Source organism: Convolutriloba macropyga, chromosome 3 (assembly GCF_964194025.1).
Source record: "Convolutriloba macropyga chromosome 3, txConMacr16.3, whole genome shotgun sequence".
NCBI lineage: Eukaryota > Metazoa > Xenacoelomorpha > Acoela > Convolutidae > Convolutriloba > Convolutriloba macropyga.
This window is the reverse complement of record NC_134470.1, coordinates 63,992,011-64,016,272: the sequence shown is the minus strand read 5'-3', so window position 1 is coordinate 64,016,272 and position 24,262 is coordinate 63,992,011. Positions and strand designations below refer to the sequence as shown.

Sequence of the window (24,262 nt, the reverse complement as noted above, 5' to 3'; positions counted from 1 at the left end):
GAATTCAATTTCGAGCTTAGCTCACAAGAACTCGGCGACTTAATTTCAACGCACGTGTTTATAATTATAATAAATTATATATAATTATATAATAAATTTAATCAGCCTAAAATTGTTCTTTCACAATTTTGGTCGAAGACTGTTTTATAATGAGTATACCTTTCAAATAGGGACTTTTGAAGAATGTCAAAATAGGTACATGAAACAGACTGTGTAGTCAAAACATTGTATTTAAATGTTGAATTGGTCTGTATACACATTTCACTCCATTACAATTGTACATGATATCAATTCAGAAGCTATCAAACTAAAGTTAAGTTTTTGAGTTCGGGGTATATAAATTGTTGAGTTCATTAAAAAACACAAGTCACGCTTCGCCAATATTTGATTTATGATTTATGCAAGTGTTACGTAAGTGGGCTGCGTCATAACACCACACACATTATTTTTGACACCGAAAGTTACGTAACCAAGGTTGCCCCAGTATGTAGACCAGGAGTTCTTGACGAGCCAGTAATCGGTTCCGGACAGGGTTCCGTATCCGACCAGGAGCACAGAGTGGTCCAGGTCATCCACCCCGTTTTTGCACTGTGGGTCATCGTAGATGCCATGGGAGTAGAAGGAAAAGGAGGAGAGGGAAGCATCGATTCCGATGGAGAGGGGTCCCTTGGCCAGGAGAATATTTTTCACTGTTGACTCATCTTCTCCGGTCACAAAGGTGTAGTTGACTAAAAACAAAGTTTAAGTTCCTCTCTTGTCCCTCAAGATTGGAGAAAAATTTGGAGATTCGGTAAAAAATAAATTCGGCCAAAAGATACCCGATTTCGTATCAAAAACATTTTTTTTCATCTTTAAATTTGTTAATAGATTTTTCAAATGTCTTGGTTTTAAATATGTGTTTTTATGAATATGGTTGGGTGTTTATCCGAGAGTGTGTGCGTGTGAGAAAGTGTGTATTTGTTTGCGTGCAGTATGTGTAACAAAGTGACTCATTCTCTGCATTTTTTTTACTTTGCAATGATGGCATTGGAACTAACGTATGTTGATGACACTCATGGATTTGTTGAAGTGACACATTCCATTCTGTCCCAAATAGTGTCCATAGTCATCTTCTGTCATGAGACCTCCTACGTCACTCTGGATATACTCGTAAGACCTAAACACACACACACACACACACACACACACACACACACACACACACACACACACACACACACACACAGACACACACACACACACACGCACGCACGCACACACACAGACACACACACACACATACAAAAAACAATTTAGAGAATTAATGGTTATCAATAAATTTAGAGTACAAAAAGACGAGGATAAGGAAATATTGAATTGGAAACAAGTACTTGGTTACAGTCATCCACATCTATTATAGCGCTAATTGTTTGTGTTACCGATATAAGAAAACAAGCTAGGCAACTCTTCTTACTGCTCGAGCTATATCGCTAAGCAACTAGCCGCCGCGTTCATCTATTGCTGTTTGCGGCTTTTGCACTGCAGCTGGGCTTGAATAGCCAGATAGTGGATTGTATCCTCGAAGAGCTGAAAAATGTGCTTCTACTACAAACTAAAGCATTTTTATAGTGATTGCTTATACTTTTTGCCTTTTTGCCAGCTGGCATAGCCTGATTGGTTGAGTCATCATATCGACATATAGTGACTCAATTGTACAATAGAATTGCATTAGACAGCTCCACAATTTTTGAGTTTTGTTTTGTATGCAGTACTGCTACATCTCAACCCAGTTTTGAGAAATTTGAAAATTTTTTTCGAGTTATTCATGTGAGTGCTTCTCTTTTTGACTTACACAGCCCTTTCTCTTCTAGTATTGTTTTGTTGCGCACATTCACTTGTTTAATGTGGACATCTTTGCTTTGGCAACAATTCAATTATCTTCAGAAATCCAAGTGTAGGCAAAATCTGCCTCACTGAAAATCATATTTGGCAAACAAAATAAGACAACGTTCCTTTTGGTGTTTTCAATATTCACAGAAAATATCTGACTGAAAAAAAGAACGTCGAAGTCAAAAATTAGAACAATAAACCTGATAACAACAATAACAATGCAAAAATTCAAACCTCCGGGACAAAGAAGAATAACAATGTGGAGTCAGTCAACGGAGGAAAGCAATTCTCATAATCTCAAGGTGCGGGTTTTATGCTGCTCGGTCAATAAGGAGATATTGAGTTGGAAACAAGTACTTGATTACAGTCATCACCATCTATTATAGCGCGTAATTGTATGTATCACTGATGTAAGCAAACAAGCTAGGCATTACCTCTTACTGCTTGAGCTATATCGCTAAGCATTTAGCCGCAGCGTTCATCTGAGTTTGTGGTTGTTTGCGCCTATTGCACTGCAATGGGGCTTGAAAAGCCAGCTAGTGGATTTTATCCTGGCAGAGCTGGAAAATGTGCTTCTACAAATTCACTCATTTTTATAGTGATGGTTTATAGTTTTTGCCAGCTGGCGTAGCCTGATTGGTTGATTCACTGTGTCAACTTATAGTGAGTGAATTGTTCAATAGAATTGCATCAGACAACATTAAAGTTTATGAGTTTTTTTGTCTGCAGTACTGCCACATCTCACCCCTGTTTTGAGAAATTTGAAAGTTTTTTTCAGGTTTTTTTTGTGTGTGCTTCTCTTGTTGACATACACAGCTCCTACTCATATAGTGTTGTTTTGTTGCATTTGTTGCACGTGGACATCTTTGCTTCGGCAATAATTCAATAATCTTCAGAAATCAAGGTGTAGGCAAAATCTGCCTCACTGAAAATCATATTTGGCAAACAAAAAAAGACAACGTTCTTTTTGGTGTTTTCAATATTCACAGAATAAATCTGACTGAGAAAAAGAACGTCGAAGTCAAAAATTAGAACAATAAACCTGATAACAACAATAACAATGCAAAAATTCAAACTTCTGGGACAATATTTGGCAAAGAAAAAAGAAAACGTTTTTTTTTGTTGTATTAATTATTAACGGAATACATCTGAATAAGAAATTGAACATCGCAGAACAAAATTGGAACAATAACCTTTGAAGACAACAATAACAATGCAAAAATTGCATCCCTGCGGTACAAAGAAGAATAATAATGTGATATCAATCAACGGAGGAAAGCAATTCTTATAATCTCAAGGTGCGAGTTCTATGCTGCTCGGAGTTTTGTTTTGTTTTTAGTACTACTACACTAACTGAAGTTTTGTAACCTTATTTCAGTTTGTTAAATGCAATAGCAATTTCTACCTGTTCTAAAATTACTCAAGACACTTAACGAAATTGACACATTGCAAAGATTAGGTATAAAAAAAACGTGGGCTGATTTGGTAAGAAACATCTCTCGAAGTAGATAAGATCAACTCTTAGAGTTTATTCATTAATTTTAATATCTAGTCTCACCTCTTGATAGTCTGCGCAAACTAAATTTGTTCATTTCAAAAAAGATCATTTATTAGGTCCCCTAGTCGAGACCTGGAATTTATGAAAAGACCTATTAATTCCAGGGGGTAAATTTTGAATTAAATTACACGGTCGAGGACCATTTTTAATTTCGAGGCTAATTCTTTCCATAAGTCCAGCCAATTTCTTTTCATATGCAAAAATGAGGCAAACTAAAAAGTTCCGACATCATCTGGGTTCGATCTTGTGACCTTCTCCAATCTTACCCAATTCTTAACCAATTGCGTGCGCTACGTGTCCATAACTTTGAAGGAAATTGAAAAGAAGTCATTATGACGGTCGCGAGCGTAATTCCAGGACATCGCATTAGGTTCGGACAAATTCCATAACACCTTTATTGTCAGCCAAATTTCAGGACGTATGTTTTAGTTCCAGACAAACTCTAGGACGGTTGTTTTAGTTAGTTCCAGCCAAAGTCCAGGACATTACATTGGGTCCAGACAAACTCTTTTCATACACAATATCTGTCGAGGACAGTCTTTTCATACCTTAAAGCTGTCGAGGACGGTCTTTTAATAATTCCAGGTCTCGACAAGGGTCACATAGTTTTTTAACAAAGTACTTCACCCGAAAAGAGCAGTTTCCATTTTTTGATGAGAACTAACTTTTTTAAAGCTGTACTCGGAGGCCAGAAAATTTATCAGCAATTTTACTAAACTGCTAAGAAAATATATCTCCAGTCTGCCTACCTCCAGTCCTCTCCACCGTCACAGCCATTGTTTCCCTCTGGCCAGCTGCAGTCCATCAGGTTCTGCTGCGACAGTCTCACTGGTCGACCGTACTTGAGGAAGTAAGCACCCTCCAAGGTTCCAGTGGTTCCGAAACTCCAGCACGAGCCGCATATTGCCTATTAAAGGAACAGAAAGTCCAACTTAAAACCTTGCTTATAACTAGGAAAATTTTGCTAGATATTATATTAAACAAGGGACTGAGTGAATGGTTTCAATGTTCTTTGTTAAATCATTAAGAGATAAATAGTTGTTATTAAGTTTGTCAACTCAAAGTCATCTAGCACTGAAGATCTATTTTTCGTTGTGAACGTACTTTTGTTATACATTTAACCATACTGTGTTTGCAAAAACCTGTCAAACGACAAACTTTGATTACGGTGAATTTTGGAGAATGAGATTTTTGTGACTGTGTCGAAATAAATATACATAAAGTCACATTACTCTGTAAAAGCGGGGAAAATAATGAGGGAACATTTTAGATTTTACATTGACCATAAATTTAACCACCCAACATTTATTTCAGCAAAAAAACCGTTTTTTGTGTGTAAATGACGAACTACTGATTAGGGGCGAACACTCATTCCTGATTGAATCTCACGCTCTTAGGTTTTCCTGCATTAATGGGATAATGTGCCTGGAAAAAATTGTTCACCTTCCATATTCAGCCACAAAAAATAAATTAATCAACGAATTGTTGTGGCATCGTTAAATTTTTATGCCCTAGTTGAAAAACAAATTGTAATTGCTGATAATGATTTCTACTTGTTCTGTAGGTATTTTGACCAAATCTTAGACTTATTTTTTTAATGTGAAAGTAATTACTTCTGTGCATTAGAGCACTGTCAGCACCGTGGCGTTCACGGCTGCCAACGATACTGGGTCTACTCAGGTGCGAACTTAGTAGGTATACGAGTAAAGTTACTTTAAGCAGGCTACCACATTTCATTATTCAGCAATTAAAATGCTGGCTAGAAATTATCTGTTTTTAAAAGGCAATTCTTTGTAAAAGTTCTAAAATTTCAGAGCGCTCTTTTGTTTAAATTTTTTCAACGTAATCATTTGCGATTCTGTTGGTCACTGGACGATTTTGCTTGCCTAACACGTCATTTATCCCATGTTGAAGATTATTAAAAGCTATTGCTCTTTTGAAGTGTCAGTTTCAGGATAGAAGAATTTTTAGTCAGTAGGGAGAATAAAGCGCAATGATAGAATGCTAAAATTTAGGAAACGTTAAAGTTTGATTTTAACACCCAAAAACATCTTTAAAAACAGTTTTCCCCTCTCGGAAATAGGAAGGACTCAAAAAATAGGAAGGACTGTAATGTTTTCTTGGGAACATCATAAAAGAAAACCACCTTTTCGATTTCTTTTCGGACAAAAAATTAGGTCCAATTGTTAAAACTTCGGATCACAAATTAGATCGAAAGAAAGGGCTTACTTTTTAAGTTAATTTTGCTATTGTTATTATACTGGCTCAAAGAATATGCCACAGAAATCTTCAATTGACCTGGTTTTATTATTGAAGTCTGAACAAGGAGGCTCGCTAATGTGCGTTCGCACATAAAGTTCCGACCCCGCTCATCCATTTTTTTGGTTTAAACGTCTACCAAATGAGGAACAGATAGAAAACCCCAAAAATTAATTTTCAAAAAAATTTGTAACAAAAAAATCACCTCCAACGCAAATAACTCACTGGAGTAAAAAATGCCGCATTAGACTGCTGAGATCAGCCATAATTATAAAAGCAAGTCAAGACGAACAATAAAACCAAACAACAATAACAACAAAAACTAATTACATCCAAAACTTTATGTCCATTGTAATAAAAATTACTAACAAGCTCAAAAGAGCGCAGTATAAAACTGAAACTCAACAAAATAACTTGTACTTCACTAGAAAAGATACGGGACCACTCTATAGAAAAAGTCGTTAACAATTAGAGAAAGAAGAACAAAAAACATCAAAGATAAAAAACATTGAAGTAATATCCCATAGGTGTACGATTACCAATGCTTCCATAGAAGGAATTAAGAGCTGCCGGTATTCAATTTTTTACACGGTTACAAAAAGAACATATAGACAACAAACAAAAAATCAAATGAATTTTGGCAGAAAACGCTTTCGAAACCGTAAAGCCGTACTATGGCCATCAAAATGTGTTCAATTGCACTTTCTGCAACCACCGATAATGTATTATGTGACCTTTCATTAATGAAGCAAGGTGACAAGTAGACAGAATTGAAAACAAAATGCAAAAATAAGTAACACTTTAAATTTTTTTCGAAAAGAAATATTTCCAAAGACATGAACGCCATTAATTACAGAAAAAAAATTAATTAGGTTCGTATATTTTTCCAAAAAAAGCCCATGAGAATTCAAACTATCCAGAATATGTCTTATATCTTCAAAAAGAACGTCAAATATGACAAAAATCAAAAATTAATTTATTTTTTTTCGTGTCGAAGCCAGTAAAGTAAATGATCGTTCAAAAACATTAAATTGTGTGACACTAATCCCCTTTGGAAACTTTTCTTTGACAACAATACTGTCATAATTGGCCGCTAATTAACGAGACCAGATAACAACCAGACGATGAAAGGAACAAAATTGCGAAGTTAGAAAGTGTTTTTTTTTAATTTGGAAAACAATTGTTTTCAGAGTCATGAAAGCTATCAGCTATCTACTAAAATAAGAATATCTTCTCATCTATTCTTTCATGACAAGGCAATGAAATCGGGTCATTGCACAGTAAATTTTCATGCGACTAAAAAGAGAAACTAAAAGCGGCAGTTAAAGACAAATTAAAAAAATTTCAATTAAATTCTTCGAGAAAGGGTAGTCGGTGCCGTTCAAACCATAATCTATGCCTTTAAAGACTTTCATATGTTCAATTGTGCCTTATTTTGAATGTCATTTATGAAACTTGTGAACTGTCTATAAGGTGATAATTTGACAAACGAAAAAAAAACAAGAAAAGGGGCCAAAATCTGAAAAAAATGATATGAAATCTAGTACTATCAAAGCCAGAAAACCAAAACTTTACGTGTAAAACCACAAAATTACTTAAATTATATTTCAGTAGAAAGACGAAGTAGAAGCATTCTTTCTCTGCTGACACTAAGCCACAAACTGAATAAATTAAGAGAAAAATAGTGGCAAACTTTAATAAGCCATTGTTTATTTTTAAAAAATTTTTAGGTCAAAACGACCGTAATCTTTTGAGTAAAGAAACTAAACACATTAATTTGGGAATGTTAAAGAAACCCATTGGACCTATGGACACAGAGCTTTGATTTGATTTGATCTATTCTTTAATTAACATAAAAAAAATTAGAAATAGAAAAAAAACTGACTGATTACAGTCCACGATTGGACCAACACCAGCCATGCTGTTGCTGTTTGTCCATTAGGAACACTCAACTGTTTCGAATGCTAAATATCTAGATATTTTGTTAGGTAAAAGATCAAATATAAATGCTGTATTTTTGATAATCACTGAGTAAAGTTAGCAAAAAACTGCAAAAATTTAATTACAGACTACTCTTAACGGAAGTGGAGATAGGACCAGCTCCCTTTGTAGTTAATGTTAGTCGTTTTTAGTTCTGTATTTCCGGCAAATTTAATCCAAGTCGACTAAAGAAGCTTTTTTCATTCAATTATTGATGAAATCGACTGAATTTTAAAGTTTTTTGCCAAAAAATTTCAGCCAAAAAATTAAATCAAAATAGTCAACAAAACTTTTTTGTCTTTTAAAATAAAATCAACAGTGCTATTGTTAACAATCGTTTCATATTTTTGCAAAATTGACGAAATTTCAGGCAAATATTCCGGAAAATATGAATAAAATAAACGCAAATCGGTCTAATGTTCACAAAAATTTAAACCACGATAAATCGCTCTAGAATTTGAATATCAAAAATTTCTTTTCGATGCCATAGTGTACGCTGGTTGGGCTTTTTAATGATACTACTCTTTACGATGGTTATATCGATTGGTCAAAATTGTCTTAACAAAAAAACCCAGTTGAGCATATAGTTCCTCCCCCCCCCCCCCCCCCCCCCCCCCAAGAAGGTTCGGAACAAAAATGGTGTCCACAATATGACATCATTATGTTAAGATGAAATTCTGAACGTTCCAATAGTTTTTTAACAATAAAATGCCGATTAATTCTGTACTTATCCAACCCTATTATATATTCATGCAATTTTCCAACAAAAGTTTAATGACAATTTTGCATTTTGTTTCGGAGGAAGTCTGTAATATTTGTAATACTACTGGCAAGTAGTTTAAATTGAAATCATTAATTTTAAATTCTGTCATTCAAATTCTTTTTTGTATCGTTTGGATTTGATTCCGTTTCAATCATTGGGTCTCCGCAGCAAAATAACAGTACTATTGTTAACAATATTTACATATTTTATCAAAATTGACGAAGTTTCCGGCAATAATTCCGCAAAATGTGAAAAAAATAAATGCAAATTGGTATAATATTCACTAAAAGTTACACCACGATAAATTGCTCTGATAAACAAAATTCACAAAAATCTTTTTAATTCCATAGTCTACGCTGGACGGTCTTTCTATTGATACCACTCACAGCTCTCTACAATGACTATATCGACCGGTCAAAATTGTCTGAACAAAAAACCCAGTTGAGTACAAAGTTCCTCCCCGCCTCAAAAGGGGACGGAATAATTATCTGTTATTTTAATCATCTATAAACAAAAAATGTAAACGATTTCAATTTTAAAATGTCTCAATTATGAGAAAGGTTTTCAAAACCGCTAACACTTGTTTTCAGTGACACTGTTTCGTTTATTTTTCATTATACCAATTACTTGTGAGTATACGTCAATTCCTGTACGTTACTTCAAGTCATAATCAGCGCTAGGCAAATCTAATGGCAAGTCTAGTATCATTACTGATTCAGTGCTATAATCATTACGCATTTTATACTCGTCAGTTTTGTTCAAGTCAAGGCCAAGATTTGGGAATCTAAATGCAAGTCTTGAACAAGATTGTAAAGTTTGAATTCAAGTACTGACAATCAAAAAAAGTCCTGAAAAAGCTAAATATGCCATTAAATGATCAGAAAATTACTTAAAATTCGAGCCGTTGGCTTTTTCTGACAACTTTTTACCTAAACTCAGTTTTAAAACGATCTTATAAAAATGAGTTAGTCGCAAACGACCTAAAAAGTACAAAAACACCGAAAACGCTTTTTATATACAAAAGACATAAATTATGACTTTTTTTCCCATTATAAAAACTTCCGATTTGTTTTTTTTTCCGTTTTTGACCCCAAGTAAGACAAGTTGAGTTAAAAATTCACACCGAAATCATTGCATTTTACAAAAATTTTTATAACTCAAGATCTTTTGTCCAAATGTAACAACCATCACGACAAGAGGGTCGTAGTCTGTTTTTGATTCTACTTCATCGATCTTTGACTGGATAGGTAGTGCAATTGCGTTGTATATAAATGACTGCTTTGTTTGACAAAAAAACATTTTGTCATTGTCATAATCTGGATTATGACTGGCGTTAAATATGTTGGGTTATTTCATCATATATTCGAACTGATTCAGTCTGTGCTCTGGTTCCCTTGTCGTCTTTTCTGTATGGATTTTTCAATATTGTTGACGAGTTCTTCTGGTTTTCAGTCCAAGCATTTTGAATTTCTACAGACTTTTGCGCAAATTTTTTGTCCCACATTTATTGCGCTGTCTAACATTTGCTTAACAGGTGTTTCGTGATCGGTCGTCGAGATTTTACCGCAGTTACGACAACGAGTGGGTCTTGGTCTTGTTGAGTTTTGGATGGATAGGTGTTGCGGTTACGTTACATCTAATGAATTGCAGCATTCTCATTGCCTGTGACTCACCGTGTATACTGACGTTTCTGCTGTCCGCAATTGACTTTGTTTTTCAGTTTCAATATTAACTGCTAAATCAATTGCCAGCTGTGGTTCAAGATTGGGTCTTCGCAACAGTGCCCTGCGAGCCATAGAGACGGTCGACAGTAAACCTTTACAAGCAAATTGAAAACTAGCTGGCCTTAACTTGCACTGCGCTATTTTTTTCGCATTTTTGAACAAACTATCTTTTCCTGCACTAAAAACTGATTGTTCTTTTGATCTGACAATAAGATGTTATGTACAAAGAATTAGAAATAACAGAAAAAGTATTTTCCTGGTTCTGTTCATTTAAATTTGTCTGAGTACGTCGTAGTGTTTTTCAATCTACTTCATTGATCTTTGACTGGATAAGTGTTGCAATTGCGTTGTATATAAGAATGTAAGTATTTTTCTATTCATTTAAATTGGTCTGAGTAATATAAACTTCCTATTTTTATAACATACTGTTGAAACATGTTGATGAGCAAAACAGAATTACTTTATTTTTTTTATCAAAAAATAGTTAGTTTTTGATTCTTATAATCCAACGCAGAAGACTTTGACAATAATAATCAAAAATCATTAACTCAAAAATATTTTCTTCGTTAAAGCCAAGATTGAAGCCCACCAATCCATTACTTTTAAACAGACGGGCAGAATTTTCATGGTCACTGGTTCAAACGCTTTTAGGTGTTATAGTTAAAATTTGTATCTAATTTTATCTTTATTCAAGCTCAATGTTAAATCTATTTTGTTGGTAAATTGCAGTGAACCTAATTAAAACTCAACATCAAACAGATTTGATCAGTTCACCAATTAATCAAACACCTTTGCTAATTCCTTTGTTTGTCGTCACAAAATAAGCAATCCTTGAAACATTTGAAGGTGATTTGCGAGTTGATTTAAAATGCGGTGCTTTTTTCTGTTTTGTATGGTGTTCTTTTGCGTTGTGGGTATTAGAATAGAGGCGCGAGTTTCACAAATGATGCAGCCATGTCCAGATGTAGAGACGTTTCCGAATATAACAGTTCACCTGGAAGACATTTTGGGCACGTGGTACGAGATAAAAAGATCCGTGTTCCCAACAGAGGCCTTTCTCCACTGTGCCAAATACGATTTCAACACATTCGAAACTCCACATGGTAAAATAACCTGACCAAAAACTAACACTTTTTGTAACACAAATAAATTTTCCAGAATTCAAAACTTGCAAGATTCTTGCAAGACTCTTGCGAGATTTTGAATCCGAGCTAATTTTTTTCCATTGAATTCGGTTTTGTAATTTGTTTAATAAACAATAGTTTGCTTCAAAGATGTTTTCTAAAACATTTGTAACCTGATTTATTTTTTTGCCTTGATTGATATCTTGCAAGATTCTTGCAAGAATCTTGCAAGTTTTGAATCATCTTGCAAGATTCTTGCAAGATTTGAATCCGCTCATCACTAGGGCGAGATTAAAATTACACACACACACTGAATTGTAATGTTCGTGGTGTGTAAGTAGGCCAAACTACAGCGAAAATGAACCCGTACCTGGTTCGAACCAGCATCTCTTTCTTTCAAGCGCAGGCTAGTGTGCTAAGCATTACACGATTTGGTTGCTCTCGATCGATATCGCTATCGCAATCAGTCGTGGCCGTATATATAACCTGTTATCTTGCTCCATCTTGTGCCTCAACGCTTCATTTCTTTTGCCAGTTATATGCGGAACAAGTAAAGCCTCTCGCTATTTTAAGATTATTTTATGCACAACTTACATTAGGCTGTTCACTCTCAAATTTCTAACATTTAATTCATATTGCTTGTTCAAAACAATAATGACCAGAGCCGCTTGACATCAGATTGTGACTTGTTTCTTCCGGCCCTAGTCAACTTCGAACGCTATTCTTACATTCAAAATCGAAAACCTACAAAATCTTCAAATTCAAATTACAGTCATTCAAATTTGAAAAATGCAAATTATCGAAATCAGAATATGACTTTTTAAAATCACGTTTCATATTACCTAAGTTTTTACGACCATCAGGGCTGAGCAATCTGAAGTAAAAGATAATGTTTTTTTTAATAAAACAGATTATAATTACGAAGAAATAAAAATAAGTGAAAAGAAATGAACAAGGAATGAAAATTATTGCCAATAGTAGGTTTTCCGAAAAAAACTTAATAAGGAAAACAAAAAAACGTGTAATTAAGTAAATCAACAAAACACGAAGTTTTCAATAGGTTTTTATAGCTATGCACTTATGTAGTTCATATTGTTGCCTTATCACTTTTTGTTGCTATATCGCGACACCTCGTGAATTACTAAATTGTTCACATACATAAGACTTACATCCGCCTGTGAGGAAGTCAATTCAAATTTTCCACTTTTCTTATTCTTAAATTTTATAATATTATTTCACCTGATTCAATTGAGTTGCGTCTTTTCCACAAAACCTGGAATTTCTAGAGAAACACAGATGCTGCAACTATCCATAATTCTAAACGAGTGAAGGTATAGTCGCCCTTAACTTCATACCGAGCGGAATTTCAATTTTAATCTGAAATCGCGCCAAGATTACAACAAGTTCATTCAACAAGCTTATCATTCGCTCTAGAATTAAAACGAGCGCGACTCCTTCACTATTACGTGTCGCAATCAACAATGAAAAAACGAGCCCTACTTGACTTGGAATCGTTATGAGAGAAACTAACTCGAAAAGCTTCTCTCCAGTGGAAACGACAGATGATCACTTCGAAACTTGCTATGTTGGCGAAGAAAGGAATTTCAATTGACTTTCTATAAGACTTTCTATAGACTTTGACAATGACGATGACAATGATCGAGTTTACTTTGCTCTTGACAATATCTACTTCGTCCAATCCGACCTGGTGGCCCAGTCAGACATCAAAACTGAGCTGGGATCGAATCGACTCTTTCAAGATGTCATCAAACGAAAAAAAAGCGGCATCTGGAAACAGTGCTCAGAAGCAGAGAAGGATTTGAACAACAGACAGACGCCTTGACCATTCACAATGGAATCATCTTTCGAGGAGTTGTGCCTTTTATTCCACCCAAACTAAGACCCATGATGCTGGCCAAAGCTCATGAGACTCACCCAGGCAAAAATGCAACTGAAACAACAGTTCAAATGATGGCTTGGTGGCCCGGCATCAGTTAAGATGTTCTTCGATTTGTTAGTAAATGTAAGTAATGCCAAGAAAACAGGCCTAGCCTGGGGAAAACAGTATCTACTTGGCCGGAAGCTGACGTTTGGGAAAGGCTCCAAACGTCAGCTTGGACTGGAGCTACGTTAAGGATCAAGGTAATATCTTAGTTATAGTAGACGCGGGATCAGTTTGGATAGAAGCCTTCCCTGCGGGAAATAGAACCTCACAAACAGTGAAGGTGCACTTGAATCAAATCTTTGCAAGATTTGGGATACCAAGAATATTAGTATCAGACAATGGCCCCGATTTTGGGAGCAGTGAAGAAATGGTGTGAATCACTGGTGAATAAAAAGATGGAATCTCCCATCTACCATCCAGTGAAACAGTGAAACGGGCTATTCAAGCTTGGAGTCCAAATCTGAATGTGTCATTTGCCGCTTTCCTACAGCGGGCTTTGATGACTCATTGGAAAACTTCCAAGATGCGGGGCAAAACTCTTGTAGAACTGCTACTGAGACGCAAAGTACGACTTTCAGCAGTCACTAATTTTGATCTGTGTGAACGAGTCCTCTTCAAACCGAAGAAGATTTCACCAACGGTTCCAGCTACTTTCATCATCCGCAAAGGAAAGAACACTTCGTTCATTCAGCCGAAGAATTCAAACAAGACAGTGCTTGTTAGTGACAACCATTTTGCACGGCTGGAACCTGAGGACATCAAGACTGAGTCTTCTGACTCAGAGTCTGAGAGCAGTAGGGACGACATAGACATGGCGTCACCCAACTCTACTGAAGAAACCTCAGTAGTTGAAGAGGAACAACCTTCAGTGGCCAAGAGAACTTCAAGCAGAATTAAAAAACAACCAGAGATTTCGAGAAGCTATTCCTACAAACTTGCTTAAAAAGGAAGGAGGATGTGATATATCGAGAAGTGGCGAACTTAGCAACTTAAGTTAAAACTTCGATATATAATGAAAATTTTCTTACCTGATGTTTGGTAAAGTAAAACTGAATAATGGCTTCTAATTTGAACCGAATCGTCGATTCAAATTTGTTCATACCACAAGTTTATTAGTGTACAAAACCCTAAATTTATGTGATAGATTTGACCTTCCGACCACCAGATATGATCAGAAACCAACTCTCCGATCCTCCTACTAGATAGAAATGACAAGTTCTCAGGTAGGGAGAACAATGTGTTAAGTGCAAAAAACTGCACTAGTACTTGCCATATACGGCAAGGGGAAGAACTTGTTCACAACTAAGGTGTAAATTAACCCATATCAGTTTATCCATATCTAGACGGATCTGTAAATTTTCATACTGATACGGACTATAAATACCTGCGAAATTTTGTACATTTAGGCCATTTTGAATTCAATTATTAAAATAATAAAATTCTTGTTACTCGTGCTCGACAAAGTGCCTAAAAATTGATCATCCCCAGAACCTATCTACGAGGAGGACTTTGATCGAAACCTCATAGAAAATGAAAGAAATTGCAGGATTCATAATGGGCAGCTGAAAATTAATTCCATCAAAAAATGTAACAAAAATTTAGGATTGATATATGGAGATAGATTGTGGAAGTTCTGATATGGTAAAGCAGTTTACTTGTCAAATTTCGGTCTTGGAGCCAAAAGTAGATTTTGTTTTTGCCAAAACGCCAATCACAAAACCGACAAGATAACAACAATTTCAATTTGGACCATCTCTGACGTATTATTTGTCAAAACAACAAATGGTCACGTTCGGTAGATATGTTTGTTTAACACAAAAGCATTTTCACGGCAAAGCAATTTAAAAATTTGGGATATATAGGAAAATTGTCATTCAATTGTGACTTAAGTTGCCATGAGGATTCAATTTTTTCCAATGTTTTCACTGCTAACATGCTTGATGGGGAAATCCAACGCAAAATTATAACGAAAATCTTGAAACACAACTGGCAATTGAATTAGCAGTTAATATTGAAACTGAAATACAAAGTCAATTGCGGATAGTAGAAACGTCAGCAAACACGGTGAGTCACAGGCAATGAGAACGCAGCAGTCCATTACATGCAACGTAACCGCAACACCTATCCACCCAAAACTCAGCAAAGTAGAGTCATAAACAGAGTAATCAAAGTAGAGTCATAAACAGACGACCAAGACACACCCTATGTCGCAATTGCGGTAACATCTCGTCATCAGATCACGAATCACATGTTCAGCAAATGTTAGACAGTGCAATAATTGTGGGACAAAAACATTGCGCAAATGTCTGTAGAAAGTCAAAATGCTTGGACCTGAAACCAAAAGAACACGTCAACACTAATGATACATCCATACAGAAAATACGACAACGGAATCAAAGCAGAGACTGAATCATGTCGAATATCTGATGAAATAACACAACATATACAACGCCAATCATAATTCAGATTATGACAATGACTAAATGTTTTTTCGTCAAACAAAACAGTCCATTATATACCACGCAATTGCAGCACTTATCCAGTCAAACGTCAATGAAGTAGAGTGAAAAACAGACTACGACCCTCTTTTCGTAATTGTTGTTACATTTGGACAACACAGATCTTGAGTTATAAAAATTTTTGTAAAATGCCACGATTTCGGGGTCAACTTTTAACTCAACTTGTCTTACTTGGGGTCAAAAACGGAAAAAATTCAAATCCGATGCTTTTTATTTGGAACAAATGGTCATTATTTTTTGTCCTTTTTATATAAAAAGCGTTTTCGGTGTTTTTGTATTTTTTTAGTCGTTTGCGGCTAATTCATTTTATAAGTTTGTTTTTAAACTGAGTTTAGGTATAAGTTGTCAGAAAAAGCCAACGACTCGAAGTGTTAGTATTTTTCTGATCATGTAGTGGCCTATTTAGCTTTTTCAGGACCTTTTTTGATTGCAAAGACTTGAATTCAAACTTCAAAATCTTGCTCGAGACTTGCATTGAGATTTCCCAAGTTTGGGCCTTGACTTGAACAAAACTGACGAGTCTAAAATGCGTAATGATTATAGCTCTGAATCAGTACTGATACCTAGATTTGCCATTAGATTTGCCCAGCGCTGATTTTGACTTGGAGTTAAGTACAGGAAACGACGTATACTCACAAATAATTGGTATAATGAAAAAGATACGAAACAGTGTCACTGAAAACAAGTGTTGGCGGTTTTGAAAGTTTTTTTCATTAATGAGACAATTTAAAAATGAAACCGTTCACCACAAATTTTTTGTTTATGGATTATTACAATAACAGATAATTGTTCCAACCCCTCTTGAGGGGGGAAGAACTAGATACTCAACTGCTTTCTTTGTTCAGACAATTTTGACCGATCGATATAGTCATCGTAGAGAGCTGTTACTGGTATCATTAAAAAGCCCGTCCATCGTAGAATGTGGAAATAAAAATATTTTCTAAATTTCGTTTTCTAGAGCGAGCTATCGTGGTTTAAATTTTTGTGCATATTAGATCCATTTGCGTTATTTTTCTTCACGTTTTCTGGAATTTTAGCCTGAAATTTCGTTAATTGTGCTACTAAATGTAAAAATTGTTAACAATAATATTGTTGTTTTTTAAAGCCAAAAAGTATTGTTGACTATTTTGGTTTAATTTTTTTTGCTAAACGTTTGTCTAAATGTTTCAAAATTCAGCCTTTTTCATCAAAATTTGTCCGAAATAGGCTTCTTTAGTCCACTTTGATTAAATTTACCGGAAACACAAACGCAAAACCAACTAAAACAATGTTTGTAGGCAACAAAGCTAGTTATTTCTACTTCAATTTCCATTAAGAGTATTCTGGAAGTAAAATATTGCTGTTTTTTTGTAATTTTACTCTATGATTATCAAGAACGCAGCATTTGTTTTTGATTTTCTAACTACCCAAATATCTAGATCTATCATATTCGAAACAATCGAGCGTTCTGAATGGACGAACAGTATTAGCAAGGTTTTGGACCAATCTTGAACTGCTACAATCCAAAAATAATTCTAATTGTAATGAGTCGGTCTTTTTTTTTTAGAAAAAATTTAAATTTTTTTTGTTAATAAAGAAGTTAATTACAGAAAGAACTAATCAAATTAAAGCTCAGTGATTATAAGTTGAATTGGCTTCATAAGCAGTTCCAAATAATGTCTCTCGTTTCTTCATTTGAAGGATTTTGGTCGTCTTTGCTTTTAAAACTGTTTAGTTTTTTTTAATAAACAATGGCTTATTGAACTCTGCCACTGTTTTCTCTTAATTTGGTAACTTTTAGCGTAGTGTCAGCGACGGAAGAATTCTTCTTCCACCTTTTTTTCTACTGAATTAAAATTTAATCTTTTTTTGCATGTTAAGTTATGGTTTTCTGATTTTGATACTACTAGATTTTACAACTTTTTATTTTTTTGGGCATTGGCCCAATGCCTACAGAAAACTGTAGGCATTGGCCCACAGTTATCTTCTCGTTTTATCACAAAACCATTGTAGTGAAAATTCACAAAATACGTTAATGTTCAAAATAAGTCACAAGTGAGCATTTGAAACTCTTTAAAGGCATGGATTATGGTTTTAATGGCTTCGACAACCCGTTCTCGAAGAATTTTTTTGAATTTTTCTACATTTCTCTCTAAATGTCGTTTTTATTTGTCTTATTAGGAGCATGAAATTTCCTAGATATTGAAAGGTCTCATTGGCTTTTTATGGAGAAACAAATGAGCCTATATTCTGTTTTGCATATATAGCTGATGGCTTTCATGACTTTGTTTAAAAACATAAAAAACAGTTTTTAATTTTCCTTCTTTTTTGTCTATTTGTTACATTGACTCGTTTTTTGCATGTCTTATATATTGTACTCGTGAGAAGTTGCCATTGTACAAAATCTAATATTCTTGAAGAGCTTGTTATGAATTTAATGGCTTCGACAATGGTTTGTTCTCAAAAAAGAGTAAACTAATTTTTTTCTTCTAATTAAACGCTCTTTTTGTATACGTAAGACATATTCTGAATAATTACAGGTCTCAAGCGCTTCATTCGCACGAATATACATACCTATTTAATTGTTTCATTTTGTAGCTAATGGCTTTCATGACTTTGAAAATAATTGTTTTCGAAAAATACAAAAGTAATACTTAATTTCGCCCATTTTTCTCGTATTTGTCTACTTATTACTTATTCTCATTAAGGAGAGTGGCGTTCTAGGAAGGCTCAATTGAACATACTTTCAGGGGCAATATATGCCTTTACGGCTTCGACAGTGTTTTCTCGCAAGTATTAATTGAATTTTTGCTCGTTGTCTATACTTGTTGTTTTTTTTGTAACCGCATAAGTATATGAATGAAGACAGGTCTTAATTCCCTCTTGAAGACACGTATGTGATTATGAAATTGTTGGACGCTTTCAATTGCTATCTAATGGTTTTCAATACTTTGAATCTAATTGTTTTTAAAAATTTAAGCCGGTTTTTTTACTTTGCTGTTGTTTTGTTCTTTTTTGTCTAATTTTTACCGAGCTTTTTTATGGAGTGGTCCATATATTCTCTAGTGAAATACAAGTTGTTTTGTTTAGTTTCAGTTTTATCTGACGCTTTTTTAACCTTGCTTATAAGTTTTTTTTTTTAAAAAAATGGACATAAAGTTTTGGATATAATTAATTCTTGTTGTTGTTGTTGTTTGATTTTGTTGTTCGCCTTGACTTCCTTTCTTAATAATGGCTGATTTCATCAATCTAATGCGGCCTTTCTTACTCCACTGAGGTATCGTCGTTGCAGGCGCGATTTTTTTGTTCATACACATTTTCTTTTTTCTTTTGAAAAATACTGGAAAATGTTTGAGGGTTTTATCTGTTCCTCATTCGGTAGGCATTTATGCCAAAAATGCGGATGAGCGGGGTCGGAAATTTATGTGCGAACGCACATTACTGAGCGTTCTTGATGGTTGTTATTGAATAAAATTTTATATAATCAATTGCAACTGCTCAGACTTCTCAAATTATTTTTGATTAAAAAAACTATTTCAGTTTCCGAAGAAAGTCAATGCTGAAGTTCTGTTTTTAGGTACGGAAATCCAATATCGGCTGACAAGAATTCATCGATTTGTTAGCAGATTCGAAAAGTTTGGAACTCTGAACACAACCGACGTGAACAACATGAAGAACTTCACCTTTGAGTTCGACGATAGCCACCTTGTAAACTACATCCACGTTCTGGACATGAAAAAGGACAAATCCCTCCTCCTTTATTCATGCCGAGCAACTCAATTGACATCGCACGCGTTTACACAAGAACACGCGTGGCTTCTGTTCCGATGGCCAGATGTTAATTTGCGGGATATCAGAGAAGCAGAGAGTAATCGCTCCCGTACACGAGAATGAGGCCAGGAGCTATATGGCAAACTTGGTTTAAAAACTGCGAACCCTAAATTGAAATTTGTGATTTTGGTCTGATTTTGCGTTGAGGTCCTCAGGCAAGTGAATCTATTAGTTTACAATAAATTGCATCTGGAGGAAGGGCATAATTTTTGTAGTTATACCCTTTGATCGCATTTAGAGTATGAATTTAATCATTACAATAACCTAAGACGCTTTTAACATCCACATTGTCTGGAAAAAACAATACTATTCAGTTATGAGTAAAAATATTTTGTCAGCTTTACTCTGCGTCGGTCTTTTTTTTCTAGAAAAAATTTAAATTTTTTTTTGTTAATAAAGAAGTTAATTACAGAAAGAGCTAATCAAATTAAAGCTCAGTGATTATAAGTTGAATTGGCTTCATAAGCAGTTCCAAATAATATCTCTCGTTTCTTCATTTGAAGGATTTTGGTCGTCTGTTTTCTCTTGATTTGGTTACTTTTAGCGTAGTGTCAGCGACGGAAGAATTCTTCTTCCACCTTTTTTTTCTACTGAATTAAAATTTAATCTTTTTTTTTGCATGTTAAGTTATGGTTTTCTGATTTTGATACTACTAGATTTTACAACTTTTTATTTTTAGGCATTGGCCCAATGCCTACAGAAAACTGTAGGCATTGGCCCACAGTTATCTTCTCGTTTTATCACAAAACCATTTTAGTGAAAATTCACAAAATACGTTAATGTTCAAAATAAGTCACAAGTGAGCATTTGAAACTCTTTAAAGGCATGGATTATGGTTTTAATGGCTTCGACAACCCGTTCTCGAAGAATTTTTTTGAATTTTTCTACATTTCTCTCTAAATGTCGTTTTTATTTGTCTTATTAGGAGCATGAAATTTCCTAGATATTGAAAGGTCTCATTGGCTTTTTATGGAGAAACAAATGAGCCTATATTCTGTTTTGCATATATAGCTGATGGCTTTCATGACTTTGTTTGCAAACATAAAAAACAGTTTTTAATTTTCCTTCTTTTTTGTCTATTTGTTACATTGACTCGTTTTTTGCATGTCTTATATATTGTACTCGTGAGAAGTTGCCATTGTACAAAATCTAATATTCTTGAAGAGCTTGTTATGAATTTAATGGCTTCGACAATGGTTTGTTCTCAAAAAAGAGTAAACTAATTTTTTTCTTCTAATTAAACGCTCTTTTTGTATACGTAAGACATATTCTGAATAATTACAGGTCTCAAGCGCTTCATTCGCACGAATATACATACCTATTTAATTGTTTCATTTTGTAGCTAATGGCTTTCATGACTTTGAAAATAATTGTTTTCGAAAAATACAAAGGTATTACTTAATTTCGCCCATTTTTCACTTATTTGTCTACTTATTACTTATTCTCATTAAAGAGAGTGGCGTTCTAGGAAGGCTCAATTGAGCATACTTTCAGGGGCAATATATGCCTTTACGGCTTCGACAGTGTTTTCTCGCAAGTATTAATTGAATTTTTGCTCGTTGTCTCTATTTGTTGTTTTTTTTGTAACCGCATAAGTATATGAATGAAGACAGGTCTTAATTCCCTCTTAAAGACACGTATGTGATCATGAAATTGTTGGATGCTTTCAGTTGCAATCTAATGGTTTTCAATACTTTGAATCTAATTGATTTTAAAAATTTAAGCCAATTTTTTTTTACTTTGCTGTTGTTTTGTTCTTTTTTGTCTAATTTTTACCGAGCTTTTTTATGGAGTGGTCCATATATTCTCTAGTGAAATACAAGTTGTTTTGTTTAGTTTCAGTTTTATCTGACGCTTTTTTAACCTCGCTTATAAGTTTTTTTTTAAAAAAAATGGACATAAAGTTTTGGATATAATTAATTTTTGTTGTTGTTGTTGTTTGATTTTGTTGTTCGCCTTGACTTCCTTTCTTAATAATGGCTGATTTCATCAATCTAATGCGGCTTTTCTTACTCCACTGAGGTATCGTCGTTGCAGGTGCGATTTTTTTGTTCATACACATTTTCTTTTTTTTTTGAAAAATACTGGAAAATGTTTGGGGGTTTTCTATCTGTTCCTCATTCGGTAGGCATTTATGCCAAAAATGCGGATGAGCAGGGTCGGAAATTTATGTGCGAACGCACATTACTGAGCGTTCTTGATGGTTGTTAATGAATAAAATTTTATATAATCAATTGCAATTGCTTCTAAAAAAACTATTTCAGTTTCCGAAAAAAAGTCAATGCTGAAGTTCTGTTTTTAGGTACGAAAATCCAGTATCGGCTGACAGGAATTCATCGATTTGTGAGCAGATTCGAAAAGTTTGGAACTCTGAACACAACCGACGTGAACAACATGAAGAACTTCACCTTTGAGTTCGACGATAGCCACCTTGTAAACTACATCCACGTTCTGGACATGAAAAAGGACAAATCCCTCCTCCTTTATTCATGCCGAGCAACTCAATTGACATCGCACGCGTTTACACAAGAACACGCGTGGCTTCTGTTCCGATGGCCCGATGTTAATTTGCGGGATATCAGAGAAGCAGAGAGTAATCTGTTCCCGTACACGAGAATGAGGCCAGGAGCTATATGGCAAACTTGGTTTAAAAACTGCGAGCCATAAATTGAAACTTATGATTTTGGTCTGATTTTGCCTTGAGGTCCGCAGGCAAATGAAGCTATTATTTTACAATAATTTGAACCTGGAGGAAGGGCATGAATTTTGTAGTTACACTTTGATCAGATTTAGAGTATGAATTTAATATTTACAATAACATAAGACTCTTTTAACATCCACATTATCTGGTAAAAACATGAACTGTTGGTCTCTTTTCCGTTTGTGCCTTAGTGCGTGCATATTATTTGCATCCCCCAGATAAACGTGCAATATTTTTTACCAAATGATTAACTATTTAATTGCACGTGCTTTGCAATTGGGGGTTGCGTACTGAGGGGCGCAAACGGAAACAATCCTACGTTTAAAATATACTCCAACATCAATTTTTCTATCGAATAGGGAAAATTGTTAAGATCTGGATAATTTAATTGCTGCGTTATCTGAAAAATTTTTGCTCACTTTCAAATTTTTGCAGTTTGTTTGGCTGAACCTGGATAATACTTCCCTAGAGATCGGTTAAAAACCCTGGAAAAACATTGCAAAATGATTAAATGATGGCAAAAATACTGCAAGAATCTTACAAGATTTGAACCTTAGGTATAAAATATGCGCATGTCTTTCAACGCTCTACATAATTGAAACGTAATGTTACGGCAAATTTCACACCTCTGATTGTTAGAAAACCATCCGATCCTGATTCAAAATTATGGCAGATTCTTGCACAATTTTGAATCGTGATCGGATTTTTTTATATAAATAAGAGGTGTGAAATTTGTCCTAATATATCTCGAATGTTCCAAACATACGGGACAGATCGTTGTAACAGATGCTCATATTATATAGCAAATGTTCAAATCTTACCGGATTCGATCAATGTCCATGTGAGCTTTGAATTATCTTGTTAGATTTGGAAAACATTTCTGGAGGCTCTCTGGCATATATGGTTCGTGTCCCTTTTTAGTAACCAAGATTTTCATTTATGATTTTTATGTGGTATCCAAATATCAGATACGCACATTTTAGCGGTTTTTTTTCAAAACCCATGCATTGCTTATATGGCAGTCTCGGCGTTGCGTTTTAAATCATTCATGACCACTTGCTGCCAAGTAATATAAATGGTTTTACACGGTGCTAACATTGTTCATAAATGGTTCTTTTATGATTCAGATTGTTATCCGAGAATCCAATGTGAACTTTTTGCGCTCTTTCAATGCCCATACCTAATCCAACATTTTGAAAGTTACGCACATATAAACAGTTTACCGCAACTTTCCACCAATTTAGATATTTGTGGTCTTTGGTATGATTGCAAAGATATCAGAAATTTCAACGAACTGATTTGGATTTTAATTAGGAGCTTAATACAGTGACAGATTGCTTTTTTAACTGTTCGGGAGCGTTTTTTTTTGTATTTTCAAACTTTCGCTCTTGTGGTCTTACGTGACATTATACGTATGAATGGCCTTGAATATGGTTGTCATTATAAGTGATCTTTAATTTTCTAAGTGTCTTGACGAGTTCTTCATCTCTCAGGGTGCAATATGTGTTTGTTTTACGAGTTTGTTCAGCGATGTTGTTTTTTTCATGGTCAGCTATATGGTAACCAAGTCACCATGTACTCCATATATGGCTTTGATATAGTAGCCAAATAAAGTTTATGGGGATCAACCCGGGTAGTAGTAAGTAAATACTGTCTCAAGAGAGGGGGGGGGGGGTTATCCTACGATACTTAAACATGGGATAATAGGGGGTTATCCTAGACGGAAAGGGATTAAGGGGATTAGGCGGCCTTGAAACTCATTTTTCCGCCATGACAACCCTAGCGACGGTTGATTTGAAAGCTATTCACGAAATTTACAAGGAATTGAAAAAGGATTATTTTCAATACGGTGAAAGGTTTCTTTATTTCTTGGCAACATGTCAGTACTTGGATCCTGATCTTGATTTGGATATTGCGATGAAAATGAGACCCTATGGTGGACTGATTGGTATTGATAATTCGTCTCTGGACAAGTATTTCAAGTCTTACAAAATTTTGAGGTTGCATGCT

The 24,262-nt window shown here is 34.8% G+C and overlaps 2 protein-coding genes across 2 annotated transcripts in view; one reads left to right on the top strand and one right to left on the bottom strand.

The window, feature by feature from the left end:
* Positions 1–225: 225 nt before the first annotated feature.
* LOC142336349 (cathepsin L-like) overlaps positions 226–24,262 on the bottom strand; it is a 73,117-nt gene continuing 49,080 nt past the window's right edge. Inside the window, exons 7-9 of the mRNA XM_075385112.1 lie at positions 4,177–4,334; positions 1,038–1,156; positions 226–728 (exon numbers count right to left, since the gene is read on the bottom strand). Coding sequence (XP_075241227.1) covers positions 397–728; positions 1,038–1,156; positions 4,177–4,334 — 609 coding nt within the window. The 3' untranslated portion in view covers positions 226–396. The remainder of the gene's footprint in view (positions 729–1,037; positions 1,157–4,176; positions 4,335–24,262) is intronic.
* On the top strand, positions 10,996–22,422 carry LOC142337195 (uncharacterized). Its single transcript, XM_075386329.1, has 2 exons — positions 10,996–11,256; positions 21,854–22,422. Exons 1-2 carry the CDS (start codon positions 11,022–11,024, stop codon positions 22,216–22,218), a joined length of 600 nt encoding a protein of 199 aa, XP_075242444.1. The 5' UTR covers positions 10,996–11,021; the 3' UTR covers positions 22,219–22,422.